Source organism: Sarcophilus harrisii, chromosome 1, assembly GCF_902635505.1.
Source record: "Sarcophilus harrisii chromosome 1, mSarHar1.11, whole genome shotgun sequence".
NCBI lineage: Eukaryota > Metazoa > Chordata > Mammalia > Dasyuromorphia > Dasyuridae > Sarcophilus > Sarcophilus harrisii.
The window spans coordinates 367007588-367030786 of record NC_045426.1 but is presented as its reverse complement, the minus strand read 5'-3'; the positions used below and the strand labels follow the sequence as shown (position 1 = coordinate 367030786).

Sequence of the window (23199 nt, the reverse complement as noted above, 5' to 3'; positions counted from 1 at the left end):
GCTCGCCCACCTGACCCGGAAGTGCTCCCTCCCAGTAGTCCCCGCCCTCTCCCAATAGTCTCCTCCCTCCCGCTATCATTCACTTCTTCCAAAGTTATCTCTGTCCTTCAGGATTCTTTCTCTCCCGCCCCGCCTTCTCCCCCTTTCCCCCCCCTCGATAACACTCGCTTCTGTCCGTCAGCTTCTTCCTTTCCCCCCGCAACCTCCACCTCGCGGTTCACAAAAAAAGCGTTCCGTTTTCCGAGGTGACCTCTGCGTGGCGCTAGTTGGGATGAGAGCGGTGGCTAGCGGTGACCTTGGGCGACGCCACCCAGCACGCGAGCCTGAGGGCCGGGAACGAGCCACTGAACTGAGTAGAGGAATGGCGTAAATAGCACGCGAGCCTGCAGTGGGCTTTATGCATAGCAAGCCTGTGAATCAGCCCACGAGGAGGCATTCATCAGTCCGCACGGCCGCGGGTTCCGGATGGAGAGGATTTAAACTGCCTCCATTCCCGCTTAGCCCGCCAGGTCCGCCCGAGGAGCTGGGGGATGGGGTGGGGAGTAGGGGGTGACAAGGAATTCTTAACCACAGTGAAATCAACTAGGCGTGAGGTTAAGGCTGGCTTGCCCCGGATAAGGGTCAAATGTAGATTTAGAGCCAAAGGACCCAATCCCAGAACTCCTGGAGTAGTTCTAATCCCATTTTTTCCACTTGTCCTATGGTGACCTCTGTGTGACCTATGTGTCATCGCCTCCCTGCGCTTCAGTTTTCTCGTTAGTTGGATAACCTCCAAATTTAGACCTTTTCAGCGCTAAATATTTACACAGTCCCGTGAAACCTGTTATTTCTGATTCATTTTCCTAATGCCTCTCTTTCTGGACATATCCAATTAGCAGCTAAATTCTACAGCTAAGTGGTGCATCTGGGAGAGTGGCCCGACCACGAGTCAGGAAGACACACACACTTCTTCAAGATTTTAAATGGGCCTCAAATGTATTAGCTGTGCAGGTCATGTAACCCTGTTTCCGTAGTTCTCTCCTCTGTCAAATGAGTTGAAGAAGGAAATAGCAAAAACCAGTTTGGTATCTTTGCCTAGAAAATTCCAAATGGGGTCATGAAGAGTCTGACATAATTGGAATGACAGAACAGTAAACCTAGCCTGACTCTACATCACCAGGTCCCAATTTCTTCCAAGCCTTTTTATTCTCAAACGATTGCTCTTTTCATCCTGTAATTTTGTATCCCTCTTTGTTCAGAAAATTTTAATGACAATTTCATTACTTGTTACAACCAAGTTTCTTCACTTGACAAATGAACCACCAGATTAATAAATATCTTTTCTGCCAAACCAACTAATGAAGATCACAGACGTTTTGCAAGTATCAGCAACAGTAGAATTAATACATGAAAATGTGTCATTGACAGTTTTTGTTTTTATACCACTATTCTTTCTCCATAACATTCCCACTTTTAATAAAACTCTCATACGACAAAGAAAATCAATTAAACCATAATATTAATTGCATCAGATAGTATGAACTCATTTGAACTTATAGCCAACTACTTCTAAACACAGGGAAACAAAAATGTGTTTTATCATTGGTCTTCTGCATCCAAGAATGGTCATTATTACAATGGTCCTTTTGGAGAAACATTATAGTTATTTATGTTACATTTCATCTTTTTTTAAGGTCAGTTTTTGAACACTTAGGAGTTTTAATGAATGTTTGCTGAATTTAACTAACTTGAATCCTAACTCTAGAAATTATTTATTCCCTGACTTTAAGCCACCTCGTGTAATTTAATGAAAATCTTAAAGGTTTAACAAAAAGAAAATAAAACAATTCATAGAAATTGAATGGTATATCACAGGAAAAGATTCAGAGGTAGTAGTAGAGAAAAGTTTCTAGGGTTGCTCTCCCTTCCCCCTCTCCATCCTGCTTATCTGAAAAGGTCTTGAAAAAAGAACTTAATTGAAGTTCTTTCAGATGGGAGAATTCAAAAAAGAAAGATAGGTATATAGCTTTAAAAGATATTTGGCAATCAGCCCATCTCACAATATGAAGTGAATGCATTGTACTACAGGGTCAGTTTCATAGACTTTGCTCATACTTGATTGCCTTTTAGAATTCAACAAAGAAAAAAATAAAAGAAAAAAGGGGAAAACCTTGAAACAGAACAGTTTCTTGAAACAGAAACTTGAACAGAAAGTAGCTAGATACAAATAATATTAAGTTAAATCTTTATTTATTATCCCCCCCCAAAAAAAATTCTCTATTATATTGATGACAACAATATCTTCCTAAGTCAGGCAGACTCACAATCTAGGTGTCATCTTATACTTTTTACTCTCTATCACTTTCCATATCTAATCTATTGCCAAGTCCTGTAGATTCTACATTCAAAACAATTTTCATATACACTCCCTCCCTTCTTTCTTCTTTCTCCACTCTGGTAGAGCCTCTCATCACTTCAAACCTGGACTACTACAATAGCCTGATTGGCCTCCCTGCTTCAAACCTTGTATCTTCCACTGCGCTATGACAATGATCTATAAATTCAGGTCTGACAATGTCAAATCCCTATTCAATAAACTCCAATGGCTCCCCATTGCCTCAAGGATAAAAAATAAAATCCCTTTTCAACTCTTCATAATCAGGCCTCTTCCTATCTTTTTATCTCTGTTATATCCTATTTCTCTCTAACATACAGTGATATTAGATTCCTTTTTCCTCTTTAAATAAGATATTCTACCTCCTGACAGTACATTTTTAAATTCAATTTTATTTTCAGTTTTGAATTCTCTCCTACTTTTTCCTGCTTCATTGAGAAAGCAAGAAAAACAAAATTCATTACAAATATGTTGAGTCAAGCAAAAAAAAAAAAATCAAAATACTTGCATCAACCTTGTCCAAAAAAAAAAAAATGCTTCTATAGGCACTGAGTTCATCATTTTGCTGCATGGAGGTGCATAGAATGGTTCATCATGAGTGCTCTGGAATTATGGTTGGTTCTGTTGTGTTGATTAGAGTTGCTTAATCTTTCAAAGTTGTTTGTCTTTACATTATTATTGTTATTTAAATTGTTCTCTGGATCCTTCACTTTGAGCCAGTTCATATAAATCTCCCCAGAGTTTTCTAAAACCATCTCCATCATTTCTTAGAGCATAGAGTATACCATTACATATATGTATACATATGTGTATATGTATGGATATGGATATGCATATATGTATGTATGTCTATATGATATATACACACCTGTCCCCAAAGCCCATTGGTATGGGATTCTCTCATTATTAGTAGAGATGAATGTCCCACTTTACATGAGGGACAAAGAGGAACTGTGGAGAAGTGGGGGCTTCAGTTCTCAGGCAGTCTTAGTTTAGGTTGTCATCATTTGGGCTTTCCTAGCTTTGAGCTTTGAGAGAGAGAATGAAAGAGGCTAATGCCTTCAAGTTTATTGAAAGAAATGACTGGGAAGACTTAAGAAGAGATGGCAGTCTTCATCATGTCCTTATTTCCAGCTTCTACTCTAGAGACTTCTGGAGTTTCCCCTTCAATGAGATCTGGAAGCTCTCTGTTGTTTGGATTGTTACTGAATTCACAAAGGAGTACCCTCAATCTGTACTGCCTGATGCATAGTCTCTCATGTATACCTTCTTTGATTTGTCTGGCTCTGATTTGTATGTTTTTGGTTTTTGTTATTCTCTTTGTATGTGGTACTGATATAAGGTGGTAAAAAGATTAAGATTGGAATTTCCCCTACTTCAAGAAATGACAAAGTGAGCAAAAATTTAGATAAAACTTAGGCAAACAATATTTAAAGGAGCAGATAGATTCACTTTTTGTTCCTCTTTCTTTGAGGAGAACAAGAGTCAAAGCCTCTGTCATTAATCTGCTGCTTTTCTTTCTATAAGGAATGAAAGTCTACTATGCAGGGGAATATAAGTATGTACATATAGTCCATGCTCTCAGGGAGGGTATAATCCAGTAAAGAATACTCAGAAAGGGACTGCTGTCTCTTCTGGTTGAAATTGGATGTTGAAGAAGTTACTAACTTGGATCAGAAGCATCACAACATTATACATCACCCATTTTTGCCCACTTTCCTTGCTTTACCATTAAAAAAAAAAATGAGTAGGAAAATTAAGTGATTTGCACAAGTTTCAGGGTTTATAGTCAATGAAAATCATTGGGAGTCCAAAGCAGGGTAGTGTTTTGCTTTGTTTTGATTGGATTTTCAACTTCCATTTTTTACGACTTTCACCCAAATTTCACAAAGCATGCAAAAGCACATTTTCCCCCTTATTAAAATTTTATTTATTTTGTCAAGTATTTCTTAATTACTTTTTTGTAGTTTTTAAAAATGTAATTTCATTACTTTTATACACATTTCTTTAAGAATCATATTGAGAGAGAAAAATCTGAAAAGGGAAAAACCATGGAAGAGGAAAAAAAACACAAAAAAGTAAATATACCATGCTTTGATTTACATTCAATCTCTATAGTTCTTTTCCTGGATGCAGATATCATTTTCTTTTCTTTCTTTTTTTTTTTTTTTTTTTTTTTTTTGCTGAGGCTGTTGGGGTTAAGTGTACTTTCCCAGGTTTCAGTTTTGAATGCTCTCCTTCCTACTTTTTCCTACTTGATTGAGAAAGTAAGAAAAACAAAATTCATTACAAATATGTTGAGTCAAGCAAAAAAATAAATAAATAAAAATACTTGCATCAACCTTGTCCAAAAAGGGCCATGGTCACACAACAAGGAAGTGTTAATTGTCTGAGATTAGATTTGAACTCAAGTCCTCCTAACTTCAGAGCTAGTATTCTATCCACTCCACCACCTAGCTGCCCCCCAGAATTACCTTTTATTTTTTATTATTTATTATTTTTTATCCAAAGTTTATTGTGATTGCCTCAGATCACTGAACCACTGAGAAGAAGCCAAGTCTTTCATAGTTGATCATCACACATTCTTGCGGTTATTGTGTACAATGTATTCCTGGTTCTGCTTGTTTCACTCAGCATCAGTTCATGTAAATCTTTCTAGGCCTTTCAATAATCAGTTTGTTCAAAATTTTTTATAAAACAATAATATTCTTTTATCTTCATATACCACAGCTTCTTCAACCAATCCCCAATTGATGAGCATCTACTCATTTTCAAATTCTTTGATACAACAAAAAGAACTGCTACACTTTTGCACATGTGGGTCCTTTTTCCTCCTTTATGATTCCTTGGGATACAGACCCAGTAATGGCACTGCTGAGTCAAAGGGTATGTACAGTTTTATAGTCCTTTGGGCACAGTTCCAGATTGCTCTTTGGAATAATTGCATTAATATTTATCTTTAAAAATTTTGAGCTCCAAATTCTCCATTGCCCCTCTTACACACATTGAGAAAATAAAACATATGTCAATCATACATCTGAAGTTTCCCAAAACATTTCCGGATAATAATATGCAAATAAAATAAGCTCACCCCCACCATACCAAAAATGGAAGAAAAATAAAGCGATAAGTATGTGCACCAATATAAAGTGGAGGCTTTTTAGGAGAAAAGGATTCTAGTAGAAAAATAAAAGGGAAGGAAAGTAAATAAAGAAAAGTAAGGAGAAAAAGTGCAGGGCACATAAGCTAGTTTTGCGTATCCACGTTTTCTGGGCCACCAAGAGAAGGCAGCTTGAAGGAGCTAGGAGGGCCTTGAGAGTCAGAACTATTTCGGAACTACACGAAAGAACTACAACTTCCAGAAAGGCCGGTAGGGGTGGGGCATTTCGCCGGAAAAGTCGCATGGGCCCCTCCCCCTCCCTCTTAGGCGCGAGCCCCACCTCTTGTTTAACTGGAAGTTGGCTAGTTGGAGTCTAAGCTGGTGGCGCGGAGCATCACGGGATGTGGCGGGAGCCGCAGACCCTTCAGGCGGAAGCTATGGAGGGACGGGAAGAGGAGCAGAAGGAGGAGGAGGAGGAGAAGGCTGAGAAGGTGACCCGGAGTGGGGGTTGTGGGACCCTTCCCACGAGGCGGAACTTTAGAGCCCGACTCTAGACCCCCTCAGCCTCTAAAAGATGTGTCGTCCTTTCCTCCTGCCCCCAACGCGAGACCTCCCAGAACTTTCCCCGAGCCCCACCCCCGCAGCCGCTTTCTGGGGCCAGGCCGTGCCCCCCCCCCCCCCCGTCTCCCACCTATCAGATCTTCTTAAATGTTTATTTTTCAGGTTAATAGATTGTGGCCCTGGAGGCTGGAACAGGGAGATCTGGAGGCTTTCGTGGCCAAATCCATCTTTTCTTCTCTTGCCTCTTTTCATTATCTCACTTTTCGCCCCTTCTCACCCCCTTACCCCAGGCTCGGCCCGAGACCTGACCTCGGGATTCCCCACTTTAGAGCTGCAAAGCAATCCAGAAGTCATCTAAGGCTAGGGCGGGGCGGGAAAGCAGTTTCTAATCATTTAATTGCTAGGAGTTTAGCAACGGACCCAGAGCATATCTGTTCTTTCGGTTATTCAGAAATTAAGATACCTATTCATCTGATATTTAATGGAGAGACTATGTAAGTAATTGGGTAAGTACAGAGGAAAAGATGGAAGAAAATGTGGAAAGCGAAGGATTTGTAGATGGACGCCCAAGAAAAAACCTTTTGTAAACCGGTCAGATTTGAACTGAGAATCAGGAAAAGGGATAACCCGAGTGTTATTGGGGTAAGCATTCCAGACAGCCTGTACAGAGGCTTGGATTTGGGATACAAATTGGCCACTAGAGCTGGGCCAGAGAGTGAAAGGACAGTTGCTTTGTCCAATTCACACAGGTAGAATAGTAACAAAAAGAACCAGCATTTGAAATTTGCTCTCACTCAGAATATACCATTCATCGCACCGTATCATGATACTGCCCTCTTTTTCTTCCCTTTCCATTTTTCCCTCATTACTTTTGTCTAAGACTAGAGTATTAAAAACCATTACACTGAATTCCCAATCCCTATATTTATGCCCACCTGCATTTTTGATTTCCTTCACAAGCTAATTGTACAATATTTCAGAGTCTGATTCTTTTTGTACAGCAAAATAACGGTTTGGTCATGAATACTTATTGTGTATCTAATTTATATTTTAATATATTTAACATCTACTGGTCATCCTGCCATCTGGGGGAGGGGGTGCGGGGTAAGAGGGGAAAAATTGGAACAAGAGGTTTGGCAATTGTTAATGCTGTAAAGTTACCCATACATATAACCTGTAAATAAAAGGCTATTAAAAAAAAAAAAAACTCAACTAACAAACTTAATAAAGTACAAAGAAAAAAAAAAGTGGAGTATTTGCAGCCTTTTCACTCAAACCTTACATAAAGAAAAATATAACCATTATATTTATGTATGACTTAAGAGTTTGCAAAGAAAGATACAAAGATTATTTCCTTTGATCAAATGACCTGAATGTTTGATAGATGGGCCATTTAAAAATTTAATTGAATTGTTCATTATGGAAAAGACTATATTCTTTGAATTTTGTAGGTTTTTTCTTTTTTCAGAATTTTACTAGATAATTGATTCTGGAAATCAATGTTTATTACGTCTAGTACCTTTGGAGCTAATGAGGTGGCTTTTAATCACTTTTCACCCTGTCTTTTATTAATTTCCTAGCTGTTCAGTAGTTAAGTAACGATGGACTTGAGTCAAGAAAACCTGGTTGAAAATTTACCTCAGTCATTTATTAGCTGTGATCCTAGACATTTCATTTTGTGTGTAAAATGAGGATAACAATAGGGCTAATGATAATGAGGATAATAATGGTAGCAATCTCACAGGGTTGTGGGGAACAAATATTAAATGTAAATATGTGATGATTAAATGATTAAAAAGTACTTTGCAAAGCTCAAGTGCTATTTGTATATTAACTATTAAAATGTTTATAATGTGGGTATTCCTTTCAAAAATCAGATTGCCTTATGGTTGAAGAAGATTTTTGGTGATCAGCCCATTCCAAAATATGAAGTGAATCCACGGACCACAGATATCTTGTATCACCTTTCAGAATGTAACAAAACACGGGACAGGGATGTCTCCTTAGTAATAGAAGACTTGAAACAGAAGGCAAGAGACTATGAATCAGAAGGTGAGTGTAGTTTAGGAATGTTAACTAATTTTTGTAAAACTAAAGCTTTATTTTTGTGGGGGATGCAAAAGATGATAGAAATTATCATCATTTTCAAAACCCAATTCAGATGATAACGTTTTCCACAAATGCTTCTTGATCCTCTTGACTACAGATGGTCTCTGCTTTCACAAAATTTTCATGGCATTTTAAACTTCTCTAATTACATTGGAAACTTATTGGGGGAAGAGACCATTTCTTATGCTTGGAATCACTCACATAGTCTAACATACTGTTTTCTGAATATTAGAACTATTTATGATATTAATTGTCAGACTAATAATAATAATTATTCAGATCTTTGGATTCTGCAAACTTTGTAATATTTGAGAGTAAACTATCTCTTTTTATATAGTTCAAGCAGGAAAGCTTCAAGCTGGGGCTAATGTAGGCCAAAACTTTTAACTTGTGGATCCCAAGTTAGCCTTGATTGTTCAAACTCACAAGACTTGTATAGCTCTAATAATTTACCTGATAGTATTAATACAGTCAATATCTACTTATTTGTGGTTGGGTAATATAGAAATAACTCAAAGTATATATCTATTGCTTTTATTTTTCTTTTTGGAAAAGGAATTAATAATAGGAAAGCTCGGTCTAAGGAGCAAGGAAACACAGACTTTTGATAGGTTTAAGTTTATTTTTCACTTAGTCTGAGAGAATTAGTTTCTCTGGTTAAGGAAATGTTACCATTAACACTAACAGTCAATCGTTTCAAACTTTATTGGGAAAAATAATTTTTGACTGATTTTATCATTTAAAACATTAGATCCAGTAGTCTTGTGTCCATACATCAGTTTTTTCATTATATCTGAAAGTAACTAGATAAACTACTATGCAATGGATAAAGCCCCAAGCCTGACATCAGGAAAATTTAAATTCAAATAGGCCTTAGACACTTAAAAGCTTTGTGACTGGGCAAATCACTTAACCTCTGTTTGCCTCAGTTTCCTCTGCCAATAGTATTCACTTCCCAGGGTTATCATAAGGATTACATAAGATAATATATGTAAAGTGTTTGGCATAGTATCTGGTATATAGTAGATTCAACATTAGCTACCTGTGAAAATGTAAGGGTTACTGTCAGAATGCACCAAAAACTGCTTTAAAGGGGATGGTAGAAATGGAAAAATAATTGAGTTGATTTGGATTCATGATTTATAATAGTTGTGCTTATCATTATGAGATTTTTTTTTTTAATCTTTCAGCCAAATATCTCCAAGATCTTCTCATGGAAAGTGTCAGTCTGTCTTTCACCAGTCTCTCTAGTATTGGAAGCAGCTATCTTAATGCTTTAGTTGACAGTGCATTGGTGCTGGAAACAAAGGATACCTCCTTAGCTAGGTAAGTCAGTTGTAATGCCCACCAATGAATTGTCCCATTTTTTTTTCACTCTGAGAACTGTTCAGTTTAGAATAATAATGATACAGTCTAAAAAATGAAGGTAGCCAAAAATTTATCTTCCATGTTAATGCATTAGTTCAAAGTTAAGCATTATGTTATGCAATAGTTAAGTACATTAGTTCAAATGAACATAGGGCATTAGATGATTCATAAATTAAATAACTACTTTTTTCTCTCAGGACCAAACTTCATTTTTTTTTTTTTTTAGCCCCGTTCATTTCATTTAATTTCAACAAACATTTGGATGACTTTCATCTTTTATTAATCAGAAGACTGTTAAAGATTATGGAGTACTAGAATTATTCCCTAAAAAATAATAAGAAAAGTAACAGATTAAATGACTGTATCCATAGTTGGAAAGCTTTTGGCTTCAGAGCTCTCCTTCTTCAAGTGAGATGGGGCTCTATACTTCATCCAGTGAGCTTCTTTCTCAGAGAAAGAAAAAGAGAGTGAAGGGGTGGGGGAGAGAAAGAGAGAGAGCTATATTTATTACATATGTATGTAACGTACCTGAGCTCTTAGAGGGTGGTATGTATATGTACATTCAGATTTTAAGAATCCTTATTTTTCAAAATGAATATTTTACAGATAGATGATTGATAATTTAAAATAATACATTTATAGAGCGCTTTAAGGTATATAAATGAAAAGTACAATTCAGAAAGGCTAGTATCATAAACCTGGAAGGTATTAGCACATTAACTGGTACTCAGGTCTTCTGACTTGAAAACACCTATTTTTACTCAGGGAAGTAGAAAACCAAAGGGGATTTTTAGAAATAAGAAGTAATCTTATAATTTTTGGTCTCTGGAGCTTCAAATTTGCAGCTATATAATTAAATTTTTGTCTTAGTTTTATTCCTGCAGTGAATAGCTTGGCTGCTGATCTTTTTCGCACCAAAGCCAGAAATGAAGAAATGGAAGTTGAATTGAACAAATTGGGAAAAAATTTAACTGCAACTCTAATACTAGAAAAATGTCTACGAGAGTGAGTAAATACAAGAGTGACTGTCTTACTTGGTAAAGGCAGACTGGAATATTGTGTAGTCATTAATTTAGGGCAAGTTTATATGATTTAGAGCTGCTGTTTTCTAGCATGTGTTTGCCCATTTCTCTATTTACTTTCTTCTTCCTTGGTAACTTGCATTCTTTTTAAAGCCCTTTTTGGTGGGCTTAGGGACTTGGGGGAGGGGTGAGGAGGCATTAAGGGATAAAGAATTCTGTTTACATTTATAATAGTATTTTTGTGCCCATGAAAATGTGCTTAAAAAAAAAAAAGTAGGGGGGCAGCGAGGTAGTGCAATGGATAGAGCACCAGCCCTGAAGTCAGGAGGACCTGAATACAAATCTTGTCTCAGACATTTAACACTTCCTGGCTGTGTGACCCTGGGTAAATCCCTTAACCCCAATTGTCTCAGCAAAAAAAAAAAAAGAAAGAAAGAAAGAGTATTTATATTTTGATTTTTTTTTTATTATTTATTTTTTTATTACCATAATTTCTACCAATATTCCTTCCCCTTCCCAGAGGACCATCCTATATAGCAATATATATGTGTGTGTGTGTGTGTGTGTATATATATATATATATATATATATATATATTTTTTTTTTTTTTTTTCCCTGAGGCAATGGGGTTAAGTGTTTGAGACCAGATTTGAACTCTGATTTCAGGTCCTTCTGATTTCAGGGCTGATGCTCTACTCACTGTAACTCCTAGCTATCCCAACATAGTATTTTTTAAAGACAAAAAGGGGGGGGGGGGGGAAATCAGGGCATAACAGATCAGCACATTGAAGACGTCAAATATATGTTTAGTGTACGTTTGGGAAACTCCCATCTTCCCAAAGAGGTAGGATGAGGATATTGTTTCGAGTTTTTGAGCCATAATTGTTTTTTGTTTTTTTATAATTTTTATAGTATTCACTTCTGATTTTTTAGTGCTTCTTTCTCTTTATGTTGTTATAGTTATTGTTTTCTTGGCTTTGTTAATGTACTCTACCTCAGTGCATGTAGATCTTTATTATTTTTTTTTTTGTATTAATCTCATTTCTTATTTTTTTAGAGCACAGTAATATTCCATTACATTCATGTATCACAGTTTGTTTAGCCATTCCCAAATTGATAGGCATTTACTTTGTTTTCAATTCTTTGTTCTCACAGAAATAGCTGTAGTAAATGTATTTTTTGTTTGTTTGTTTTGTTTTTAATTTTTAATACTATGTAGTAAATGTTTTAATGAGCTTTATTCTATTTGGATATATGCCCTTGGTCCTGCCAGTGTCATAAATTCATGTAATTTCTAGGGTTGGAAGAAACCTTAGATATCATTGAATTCAGCATTCATTTTTATAGGAAAGAAACTGGTCCTGGAGAGGGAAAGCAGTTTGTTCAGCCACATAGTGAATTGATGGCAGTATCTTTAGTTCTATTTCTCTTTGCACAGAAGCAGGGGGAAAGAGAAAGACATTTTATTTATGCAAAGTGAAAATTTAATATTGAGGAAAATTTAGAAAATCATTCAAAATGTCTGGCTTGGAATAGACACTTAATAAATGACAATTCAAAATAGACTGAAATTTCATTATTTACTTATCTTCAAATAATACATATATACTTATTTTTATATATGTGGTAATTAAATGATATTCTTTTCCATCTTCTAATGAGGAACAGAGGTCAATTACTATTAAGTTAAACTTCTAAGAAAGTTATGAGTTTTCATGATAGATTTACTGTAGTGAGTTTGCACAGACTACTAGAAGAACAGGAATCTCTTCTAAAATTAAATTGTTTACATGCCAGATATTCCCGTATTTAGAATTGTTGTACTTGTTTGAAAGGTAGTATTGTCTAATGCAGCCCATTCATTCATTCAAATGAGATAACACTTGATTTCTTTTAATCAAGTAATAGTACTAGTAAGAGAAATAAAATACTAATAAAATGGTTTAGCTTTTTCCAAAAACAAGTAAAAAACTTCTTTCAGGACTTCTCTTTTCTATTTTATACATTGTTGTCATGATACTGGAGAAGTATAATCCACAATAAGGCACATTAAAAATTAATTTTAAAGTAGCTTTGAAATGTATTTCATGACTTTTGGGGGACAACAGATTTTGTTTCTTAAGTATGTGTGACAAGGTAATATTAAACTTAATTTGCATTCTTTGAGCAAAACACCAACTGGCAATGTGGAGGAGGTAACCAAGAGTATGTTGTTGGGTGGCTAGAGAAAACCAGTTTGAGATATAAAATGACTGCATTTAGGTATTCCACAAATGGATAATAGAAAGTTGAATATAAAAACTGTTGCTGCTGTTCAATGCCTTTTAAAAATAAATTACACTCAAATGAAGAAAACTTTACCTTTTTAAAGGGACCTCAAGAAAGCAGAGCTGCATCTTTCCGTGGAAAAAGCCAGAGTTGACAGTCGAATTTCAAATATAGATTTTCTAAAAGCCAAATCTGATGACCTCAGATTAAGAATCAAAGCTGCAGAGGTATGTATAAAGGACTGAATCTAATGAGTTTTCTGTCACGATTTCATTTAGTTGAGAATTTCAGATTTTAAGAGTCTGAGGATTTCTGCTCCAAAGAAAATAATTTTAAAAAATTTCATTTGAACATAGCACTTTCAAGTTTATAAAGGACTTTCCTTACACAGCCCTGTGAGATAGGGGTGTACCTTCTTGGGAAGTAGTGGTGAAAAAGGAATATTGAATGTTCCAGTAAGCAAGTTCTTTCAGTGAAGATTGGCTCCTGCTGTGCAACTTAAAGTTTCAGAGAGAGTTGCCTGAAGATCTGAGAAGCTGTAATTTGTCTGAGGTCAAATTCCCAGTCAGTATGTGTTAGAAACAGGACATATGTGTTAGAAACAGGACATGAACTCGGGTCTTCCCAACTGGGGTAGATACTATCCATTATGCTTCTGATCTCTAATTTAAAGATGAGAAAGCTGAGGGGCAGAGAGGTTAATGTCTTGCCTAAGATAATAAAATCTAGAAGTCCTTTAATTTAGCTCATACATTGAACATGCTCTCTTTAACATACCCAAGTGGTCGTCCAGCCTTTGCTTGAAGAGTCAGCTTATTTCACTTGGGGTTAGTTCTGTTGGAACTTATTGTTGACATCAAAACTAATGTAGCTCTGTAATGTTCCATTCATTACTCACTGATATGTTTCTGGTTATGCAAACTAGAAAAGGTTTAATACTTCATCTATATGACATCTTCAGATGCTTGAAGACTGCTATCATGTTCCTCCTAGGTCTTTTCCTTGTTTCTGCAGTTCTCCCAGCTGATCTCCCTACATGGCATGATCTCAAAGCCCACATCTTGATTGTCTTCTAGGTGCTGACAGGCTTATTGTGCTTCTTAAAATGTGGAACCCAGAAATAAAAGTATAGCCGGATTATTACCTCTCTAATTCGGAATAGTATGTCTTTCAGTGCAGCTTTAAGATTATGTTAATCCATTGGAGAAGGCAATGGCAAACTATTCCAATGGAGTAGTTTGCCATTTCATTTTTCAGGGTCTTTGCCAAGAAAAACCCATGAAAAACCACAGAGTCAAATATGGTTGAACAACAAAAAAGCAGCATTTAAGGACTAGAGGAGGTGAGTGGAGGGAATATTTCAGGGTTGTTGTTTGGTAAGTTGTGTGCAATGATAGGAAAAGGTGGAAGAGAATTTAAGACCAGATAATAATCAAACTAATAAGTGTCAGAACTACTGGGAAAGTAAAGCAAAAACATATTAATACATCTATCAAAAAAGGAAAAAAGGTGATCTCCAATGCATATTTTGCTGATACTATATAATATATAGTTCTCTTTTCTACTCTTGCTTTAATGTGAAAATTTTGATGTAAGAATCCTGAGTAGAGGATTTTCTCTTTTTTTTTTTTTTTTAAGATTTTTTATTTAATTTAAATCATAAATGAAAGCAATGGTGGCTCAAAATTTTTCTTATTGATATTTAAATAATCTACTTATGTTGAATTTACTGCCTTCTTTTGGTTTTGAATTGATCTCTTGGCCTTTTAAGAACTGAATGTTAGGTTCCACTAAACCCTGAAAAGAAACAGGGTTCTCAAATGACATCCTAAAAAAAACAACAGATTTTTCTAATGTGATAAGGCCTTTTCTTTAATTCTTGGGTTTTCCAAATTAACTGTTGTGTTTGGTGTTTGTGAGATTTTATATTTGGTTTAGCCTATGAGATCAGTAATTATGATGTAAGTAGAAAGCAGGAAGACTGTCTAAATGTATGTATTTGAAATGGAAAAGACTTACAATTTTCTTGTTCTGTTTCATTATCGTTTAACTGTTCCTTAGTACATTTAGCCTGCTTACTTTATGAATTATTTTTAAATCAGTGTGACAAAGTGATAAACTGGTTACCTGTACGGATTAATCAGGTTAATAGTTATTTCCAGATTTTCTTTATTTAGAAAATATGACTTTTCAAGTTTACTTTCTTAGTATTATTATTTTTATTCAGGACACCTTTCTTTATAATTTTTTATTTAAAAATTTAAATTTAAATTTAAAATTATAAATAATGAAAACATTCTTAGTTGGTGGTAGTGGTCTACTGGGCATTGTTTTTCATGAATGAATTTGAGCCATGAGATACATTTTTATAATTATCTTCCCCTAATGAGGAAATCTTTCCCTTAATTAGTGGGGATGGGGAGGGGTTGTCACTTATTTTCCACAAAATATCTCATAGTTTAGAAGTTATTAGTTTTTTATGTTGGTAAATACTATATTATTTATGATTAGAGTGTGTAGTATTAATGAATAGATAAAAGTATGAATAGGGTAGTGCCTTTATCTCTGGCTTGTAACTTAAATTTGTTAAAGCTTATGTTATTGGAAATTCTTAGCAGTACCTTCAATTGAAAAATAATTGTTTAAGTTATTTGCTTTTGTTTTGTAGGAGCAACTTTCAGCTCGAGGAATGGATGATTCTCTGTCTCATCAGTCATTAATGGCACTTTCAGAGGTAAACTGCTTTTAATCTAGCTGAATTTTCTGTTTCTTGAATAATTTAAGGTCCTTGAAATCATGTTACTTAATTTGAATGAAACTTTTGATTTATTTTAAAATGTGGATTATTTGTGCTTTCTTTTAAAAATGTTTAATAAGTCTTTTTTTAAAAGATACAACTGTTGCCTCTGAATGACTTTCCCCGACCCCAAATATTATTGTCTCTTGTAGAAAATAAGTATATTCAAGCATACCAAGTACACATCCGTATTTCATGGACATACTTCATTCTGCACTTATTTTTGCTTTCTTTTAAAAATGTTTAATAAGTCTTTTTTAAAAGATACAACTGTTGCTTCTGAATCACTTTCCCCGACTCCAAATATTATTGTCTCTTGTAAAAAATAAGTATATTCAAGCATACCAAATACACATTATCCGTGTTTCATGGACATATACTTCATTCTGCATTTATTTAGGCCAGTGCTTCTCAAAGATCAGGACATTATGACTTATGTTCTCTGGAAGAATTTAGATTGAGTTGTCCCTCATTCCCAATGTTCCTGAGGGGACTATCCCTAGAGGATGTACTGTTAGTTCTGTGTGTGGCACCTCTCCACTTTATTGTATCCTAAAGCCTTTTTTTTCTCAAGTTGTATAAGTTAATACCAGCTCTCTGTTTCTCTAAATAGTGCCTCTCAGTTGTCAAAGGAAGAAATGCAATCTACCTATAGTTATGGGGGGAAAAAAATGACAAGTCATTAATAATTCGAGATAAACAAATTTAAAGCCACTTTGAAGTTCCATCTTATACCCATCAGATTGGCAAAGTTGACAAAAAAGGGGAGGGGATACAGCCAAACAGATGCATTTGTCTGCTTGTTGGTGGAGCTGTGAAAGAGTAGAACCATTCTTTGAAACTAGACCCCAAATTTACAGTACATACCCTTCAACCCAGTGATACTATTACTAGATTCCCCCCCAAAATCAAAGAAAAGTGAAAAAAAAATCATAAAAATATTGTATTTGGACATTGCTTTATGTTATTTTTTTTAAAGGAATTTTTAAATTAAGAAGTAGTTAATATTTTTTTATTTTTTAAAAAAAATGAATTCGACTTTGATGTTTTAAACTCTAGCCAAAAGGGAAAGCCGTTCTTAATCTTTTATGGTTCACATAGCCATTTTGTCTTCCTGTTTTTCTTTTAATAAGTTTTATTCCTGAAACTTAATTCTGTTATTATAATGACCTTCATTAACTCTGAAGAAGAGATGAAAAAATGCACTCCTCTCCCTTCTTTACAGAGGTGCAAGACTATGGAAACATTGTATTTACTGTCAGACTCCATGGAAATGTTGGTTAGTTTTGTTAAACTCTTCAGAAATTTCAGCTTTTTATTCTTTGTCATAAGAGATATCTTACTTGGGTGGGGAGTGGGGTTATATTTGGAAATGAAGGGGATATAAAAACAAAAGATATAAATAAAAATTTAAAAAATGCTTCTAACTGCATTATTAAAACATACTTTCTGTATTTTTTTAAAAGTTTTATTGATTTCTCTTGTTTATCCTTCACACTTTCTGGTTTTTGTATATGGAAATGCTAGAATATTTTGGGAGCCTTGTCAAGTTCTGAATAGCATAAGCATTTTTATTGAAAAATTGATGCATTGACCATGTCTGATATGGCTGTAAAGTCCTTTTCTCCCCTCAGCCAGATTTTTCATTACCAAATATCCCAAGACTATATAGCAAATCAAATGATAGAAGAGGGGAAAAACATTTATCTAACCCCTACTATTAGCCTTGTGCTACATAAATATTTTACAAGTAAACACTATCTCATTTGATCCTCACAACAGCTTCTGCAAGGGAAGTGTTTTTATTATACCTTTTTTACATTTGAGGAAAGTGAGGGAAAGAGCATTAAGGATCACACAGGTCATAAATGTCTCAGACTGGATTTGAACTCAAGTCTTCTAGCACTTTTATCTATTTTACCATTTAAATTGCCTTTGTTCCATCTGGCTGTTTTGGTAGCGGTAGAATGCAATCTATGTCTGACACCTTGAGGCCTCTTTGTATCTACTTGATAGCTGTATCCTTTTTTTTTTTTTTTTTTTCTGAGGTAGTTGGGGTAAAGTGACTTGCCCCAGGGTCACACAGCTAGGAAGTGTTAAATGTCTGAGGTCAAGTTTGAACTCAGGTCCTCCTAACTTCAGGGTTGGTGCTCTATCTAATGTGCCACCTAGCTGCCCCTATGTATACTTTTAGTATAACTTTTTCTTAGTATTTTTGTTGACCTTTTACAGTGTGAAATCAGCATTGAATGCTAATTAACATGTCAGTATTTTTCCTATTCTCTATTTCTGTAGTTCCACTAATTGTGCATTTCTTTGCTGCTTGTTTTACTTTTAATAGGCTGGCATACATTTAATTTATTGTTCTTTTAAAAAATATTTTATTGTTACTTTTAAATCACCACTGTTACTTTCTAATCTATCAATCCCCATGCAACCCTCCCTGGTAATAAAGAAGTATAGTTAAATGAAATAAATTAACACATTGGCTGTGTCTGATAAATGTATCTCACATTCTACACCTAGCTAGTCCTCTGGGGTCAAGAGTGATCATTGCATTAATCAGTTCTAATGTATCTCAGTGTTGTCCTTTACATTAGACAGTCATTGTCTATGTTTGTTCTCTTTGTTCTGCTCTCTTCAATCTGTACCAATTTACATGCAGTTTCTCAAATTTTTCTTTATTCTTCATACTCTCTTTTTCTTAAAATAGTATTCCATTACGTTCACATACCACAACTTGTTTAGTTCCTCTGCAGATAATGGACATCTACTTCATTTTCAGTTTTTTGCTAGATTTAGTTCATATTTTTAATCTCTCTCTCCCTCTCCCCCTCTCTCTGTTTCACTCTTTCTCTCTCTCACACTTTCTGTCTTATTTCTTTCTCTCAGTTGTATCTTGCAGTTTTTGTACATCTTAGACATCTTTTTCCATTTTGATAACTTGATACTGAAATTGATACTTTCTAGACATCATATAAGTGGGATATGGGTTATTTCCCTTAATCCATTCCTTTTTCAGATTACATAGCCCACGTGTGATTGCTATTCTTTTTTATTGTTAATTGTATAAGTTTTCTCTTTTAAATTACTTGTAAAATTTCTATTTTCAATGATAGTTTAATTTTCTTTTTTCCAATTACCTTTGAAGCTTGGTTTACACTAGCTGTATCTTTTTTGAGCTTTAAATGTTTTCATCAATCTCTTGCTCTTTGGTAATTTATTTCTCTTATTTCCTTAGAGACTGGCTGAACTAAAACAACAGACTGCACCTTTGAAGAAGAAATTGGAATCCTATTTAGACTTAATGCCGGTATTTATTACAGTGTCATGACTTTAAAAATGTTTCAAATCCAAAGTGAACTTAGAGTAATGAACATTTCTGAGAGTTTAATTTCACTATCAGAATCTTCTAATGGGAAAGTATATGTGTTTTCCATTTGGTTTAAAGCATTGTTGTGTCTTTGTATGTTTTCTGAGTATACTCACCAAGTTTCCTTTGAAGAAGATTGATAACACTATTTAAAAAAAAAAAACCAACCTCAACATTTTAACTTGTTTAAAGAGACCATGTTAAGATTTACCCATATCTTGATGAATTCCCTTTTAATTAATGTGTACCTTTTTTCCCCCTTTAAAAGAATCCTTCTCTTGCTCAAGTCAAAATTGAAGAAGCAAAACGAGAATTGGTATGTAACTTAATTAAATTTGTAAATGTGGCACCAAAGTGTTCAATAAATTTTCCTCTGAGTAGCTTTTCCCATACACACATATTCTTTTATTCATTTAGCAAACATGTATTGAGCAACTAACTATATACAGGTCACTATACTTGGTGCTAAGGGAGATATAAGGATGATTATAAGATGAATAGTTTGTATATTTAGAATTAAAAGGGATTTGAGAGATCATCATTGTCCTCATTTTTTACTTGATAAAGCAACTAAGGCATAGAGAGGGGAAAAGACTTGGTTAAAGACATAATTAGTATGTATTTGAGGCAGAATTTGAATCCCTTTCTTCTATTTTCCTAAGTCCAGTGATCCTGTCCAACTATGTTGCCTTCAAAGAACTTATGATCCAATGAAGAAGATAACATATGCTCAACTATAATACAATACATGAGTCAACCATAGATTGGTATAGTGCATTATTTCTGAAACCATAGAGATACAGTTTGTATCTCCTAGGAACCCAGAAATACCTCAGATTTGTTTTTAAAGAAACTTTGTTGTTTGCTCATAGGCATTAAAATTTTTGATGATTTTACTAGAAAGGATTTTGCCGAAGTTGGAGAATAGTTGGTATACTGAATGGGATGCTGGACTTGGAGTCAGGAAGACCTGGATTCCCATCCTACCTGAGACATATCCTAGCTAGGTGACACTGGTGACCAGACACTTAAACTTAGATTCTAGCAAACTGAGCAAATTAATTTCTTCATCTATAAAATGGGGAGTTAAATTAAATGGTCATTTAAGCCTGACTCTAAAACCATAATTATTTGATACTGTGAAAGTATCATTTGTAACAAAGAAAAGAGGCAGCCCACTTCTGGTTGAAAATATCAGACAAAACTTAATTGGAGATAGTAACATTTGAGCTGACTGTTGAAGGATATGTATGATTTTTAATAGGTAAAGATGGGAAATTGTAAGGGTCAGGGTATCAAAAGCATAGGGAATGGCAGGAGCTAAGGCCAGAAGTAGAGAAAATACAATTCAGTTTATCTTTAATATGGCATAAAAGGGATTTTTCTATCCTTACTCCTTATTCTCCCTTATGCCCTATAGCTAGTCATGACTATGTTATGTGGTTTCTCCTTTAATTATTCCTTTTCTAGTCTACAACATCTTTTTTCTTCTCTTTACTCAATGCCTTAACCATGTTTGAGGCCTTCATCATCTCTCACTTGGACTAGCCTGTGCTTTGTTGGGTTAGACAGCCAAGTGAGCACTAGGCACTAGGAAGTCTTGAGCTCAAGTCCCAGCTCAGACATTTACTAGCTCAGTGACTCTGAGCAAGTCACTTAATCTTCAATTTCTTCAACTGTAAAACAGAATAATAAAAGCACCTGTCTCTTAGAGTTGTTGTGAGGTGCAAATGAGATAATATTTTTTAAATTTCATTTTATTTGTTTTTTTATTTGCAACATGGCTAATGCAGAAATATGTTTTGCATAACTTCACATGCATAATTGAAATCAAATTGCTTTAGTTTTTTTTATCATTACTTTTTATATTTTTTTATTTACAAGATATATGCATAGGTAATTTTTCAGCACTGACAGTTGCAAATCCTTTTGTTCCAACTTTTTCCCTCCCCCCCACCCCTTCCCCCAGTTGGCAAGTTGACCAATACATGTTAATATGTTAAAAGTATAAGTTAAATACAATATATGTATACATGTCCAAAGAGTTAATTTGCTATAAAAGGAGTCGGACTTTGAAATAGTATACAATTAGCCTGTGAAGGAAATAAAAAATGCAAGCAGACAAAAATAGAGGGATTGGGAATTCTATGTAGTTCTTCATAGTCATCTCCCACAGTTCTTTCCCTGGGTGTAGTTGGTTCAGTTCATTACTGCTCTATTGGAACTGATTTGGTTCATCTTCATTATTGAAGAACACCACGTCCATCAGAATTGATCATCATATAGTATTGTTGAAGTATATAATGGTGTCTTCCTGCCACAGGTTTTCTCTTTTTACAGTCTGTTTTTCACACGTTTTCCAAAGTAAGATTCCTAAAACACAGGCAGGAATGTGACTTGGGTGTCTAGGTGACAACAATAAAGATGAGAAGAGGTAGTATAAATAGGTGGCATGGATTTCAAAATAATATTGATGACACATCTGTGGTCTTGAAATAGCAGTGAGAAGTGGATTATATGTATTTTTCTTGGGAAGTTTTAGAGTAGGAGAAAAAACATCCTCCTTTGGAGAAGTTGCAAGGGAAATGTTTCACAATAGGAAAGGTTGTTTTCAGTGAGAACTAGGAGATTAAAGAAATTAAAAATATCAAGGATACATAGCTTACGATACAGTGAGTGTTTCTTTAGAAATGGTAGAAAGGACCAGTCCATTAGGAAGGGAGAGCACATAGTTAAGAAAGCTAAGAATGAAACTACTGATTAGAGGACAGAGTTAGAGTTGTATATTTATATAGAATCTAATAGGAATGAAGGAAGAAAGAGAGGTAGTTTGAAAGGGCATATTAGTGATGGAAAATGATGTAGTTACTGTTCATATATTATTAACTTTCTAACTTTCTTATATATTCTTATATATTCTTTTTTTTTTTTTTTAATAGCCTTTTATTTACAGGATATATGCATGGGTAACTTTACATCATTAACAATTGCCAAACCTCTTGTTCCAATTTTTCACCTCTTACCTCCCACCCCCTCCCCCAGATGTCAGGATGACCGGTAGATGTTAAGTACATTAAAATATAAATTAGATACACAATAAGTATACATGACCAAAACATTATTTTGCTGTACAAAAAGAATCAGACTCTGAAATTTTGTATAATTAGCTTGTGAAGGAAATCAAAAATGCAGGTGGGCATAAATATAGGGATTGGGAATTCAATGTAATGGTTTTTAGTCATCTCCCAGAGTTCTTTCTTAACATTATATATTCTAAAGCCTTTGAGAGGCTGATAGATCAGGAAATGTTTGAAAATATTCATGTTATTTGGGATGTCAGAACTTAAATGTAATTTTTTTTCTAACTTTTGGTTTAAAGTATAGAGAAGTATAAATAGGAAATTAAAACACATATTACTGAAATATTTTCTTCCTTTAGAATTCCATGGATGCTGAGCTCACAAAGAAGGTGGACATGATGGAATTGTTACCAGATCAAAGTAAGCGTCGATTTACCTAATAAGTAAAGTGAATGGAAAAGGACTTAAAACTTTTGAGTGTATTTTCTGTCTGCCTTCCCTAATCCCTTATTCCTGTGTTCTTTGCATGAGATAATAGTGTCCTTATTTATTTTTAAAAATCCCTATATGTATTGTCTTTTTGTATCCAAATGCATATTTCTTTAAATTGAAAATAAACTGTTATCTTGGTTGTCAGTTTTCTATTCTGAAGTGTGCTTAACAGTTCAGAGGTTAGGTATCCTTTGTTTCATCTATTAGATGAGTATTTTGGTAGCTATCATCTTTCCTCTTAAATAAATTTATTCAACAAAAGTTAAAACCCAATTATCTAACTAGATGTGTGATGGAAGGATATAGAAGAAGTGTCTATACTTTTAAGTGCAAGTGGTCTTCCTGTTCAGTTCCTACCTGCAAAGAGCCTATATAATCTTGAGAAAAGTACAAAGTATACATTGGAAAAATTACTGAAGCATAATATGACAAAGTATACTGACTTATAGGCCATAAATTAGAAGTTCTGAGAAAGAAGAGGTCAGTGTAGACACACTGGTAAAGGAAGGTTTCATAAAGGAAAATAAAACTTGTGCTATAATGGTTGAAGAGACTTTGGAGGGGCTTAGATACTGTAGCCCAAAGGAAGAAAGCATAACTAATTATGCTTAATATATTTGGTTATTAATTTCATTAGCTAGTAATTTGGTACTGA

At 34.7% G+C, this 23199-nt stretch overlaps 1 protein-coding gene across 2 annotated transcripts; it reads left to right on the top strand.

Annotated features, from left to right (window-relative positions):
• The first annotated feature begins 5812 nt into the window (after positions 1–5812).
• Positions 5813–22688, top strand: HAUS1 (HAUS augmin like complex subunit 1). Of its 2 annotated transcripts, XM_003759515.4 has the most exons (10): positions 5813–5965; positions 7913–8087; positions 9335–9470; positions 10383–10517; positions 12906–13029; positions 15471–15536; positions 16825–16878; positions 18841–18912; positions 19241–19288; positions 22412–22688. In XM_003759515.4, the coding sequence occupies exons 1-10, from the start codon at positions 5876–5878 to the stop codon at positions 22490–22492; spliced, it is 981 nt and encodes a 326-aa protein (XP_003759563.1). In that variant the 5' UTR covers positions 5813–5875; the 3' UTR covers positions 22493–22688. The 2 variants fall into 2 exon arrangements, with proteins under 2 accessions (XP_003759563.1, XP_003759562.1); XM_003759514.4 differs by lacking the exon at positions 16825–16878 and having other exon boundaries at positions 5814–5965.
• Positions 22689–23199: the final 511 nt, after the last annotated feature.

Bases quoted from the DNA above. Each gene is read 5' to 3' on its own strand.
- HAUS1 (XM_003759515.4), top strand. From the start codon at position 5,876: ATGTGGCGGGAGCCGCAGACCCTTCAGGCGGAAGCTATGGAGGGACGG. The intron at 5,966-7,912 runs GTGACCCGGAGT...TTCAAAAATCAG, and splicing joins AGGAGGAGAAGGCTGAGAAG to ATTGCCTTATGGTTGAAGAA. The intron at 18,913-19,240 runs GTATTTATTACA...CCCCTTTAAAAG, and splicing joins CCTATTTAGACTTAATGCCG to AATCCTTCTCTTGCTCAAGT.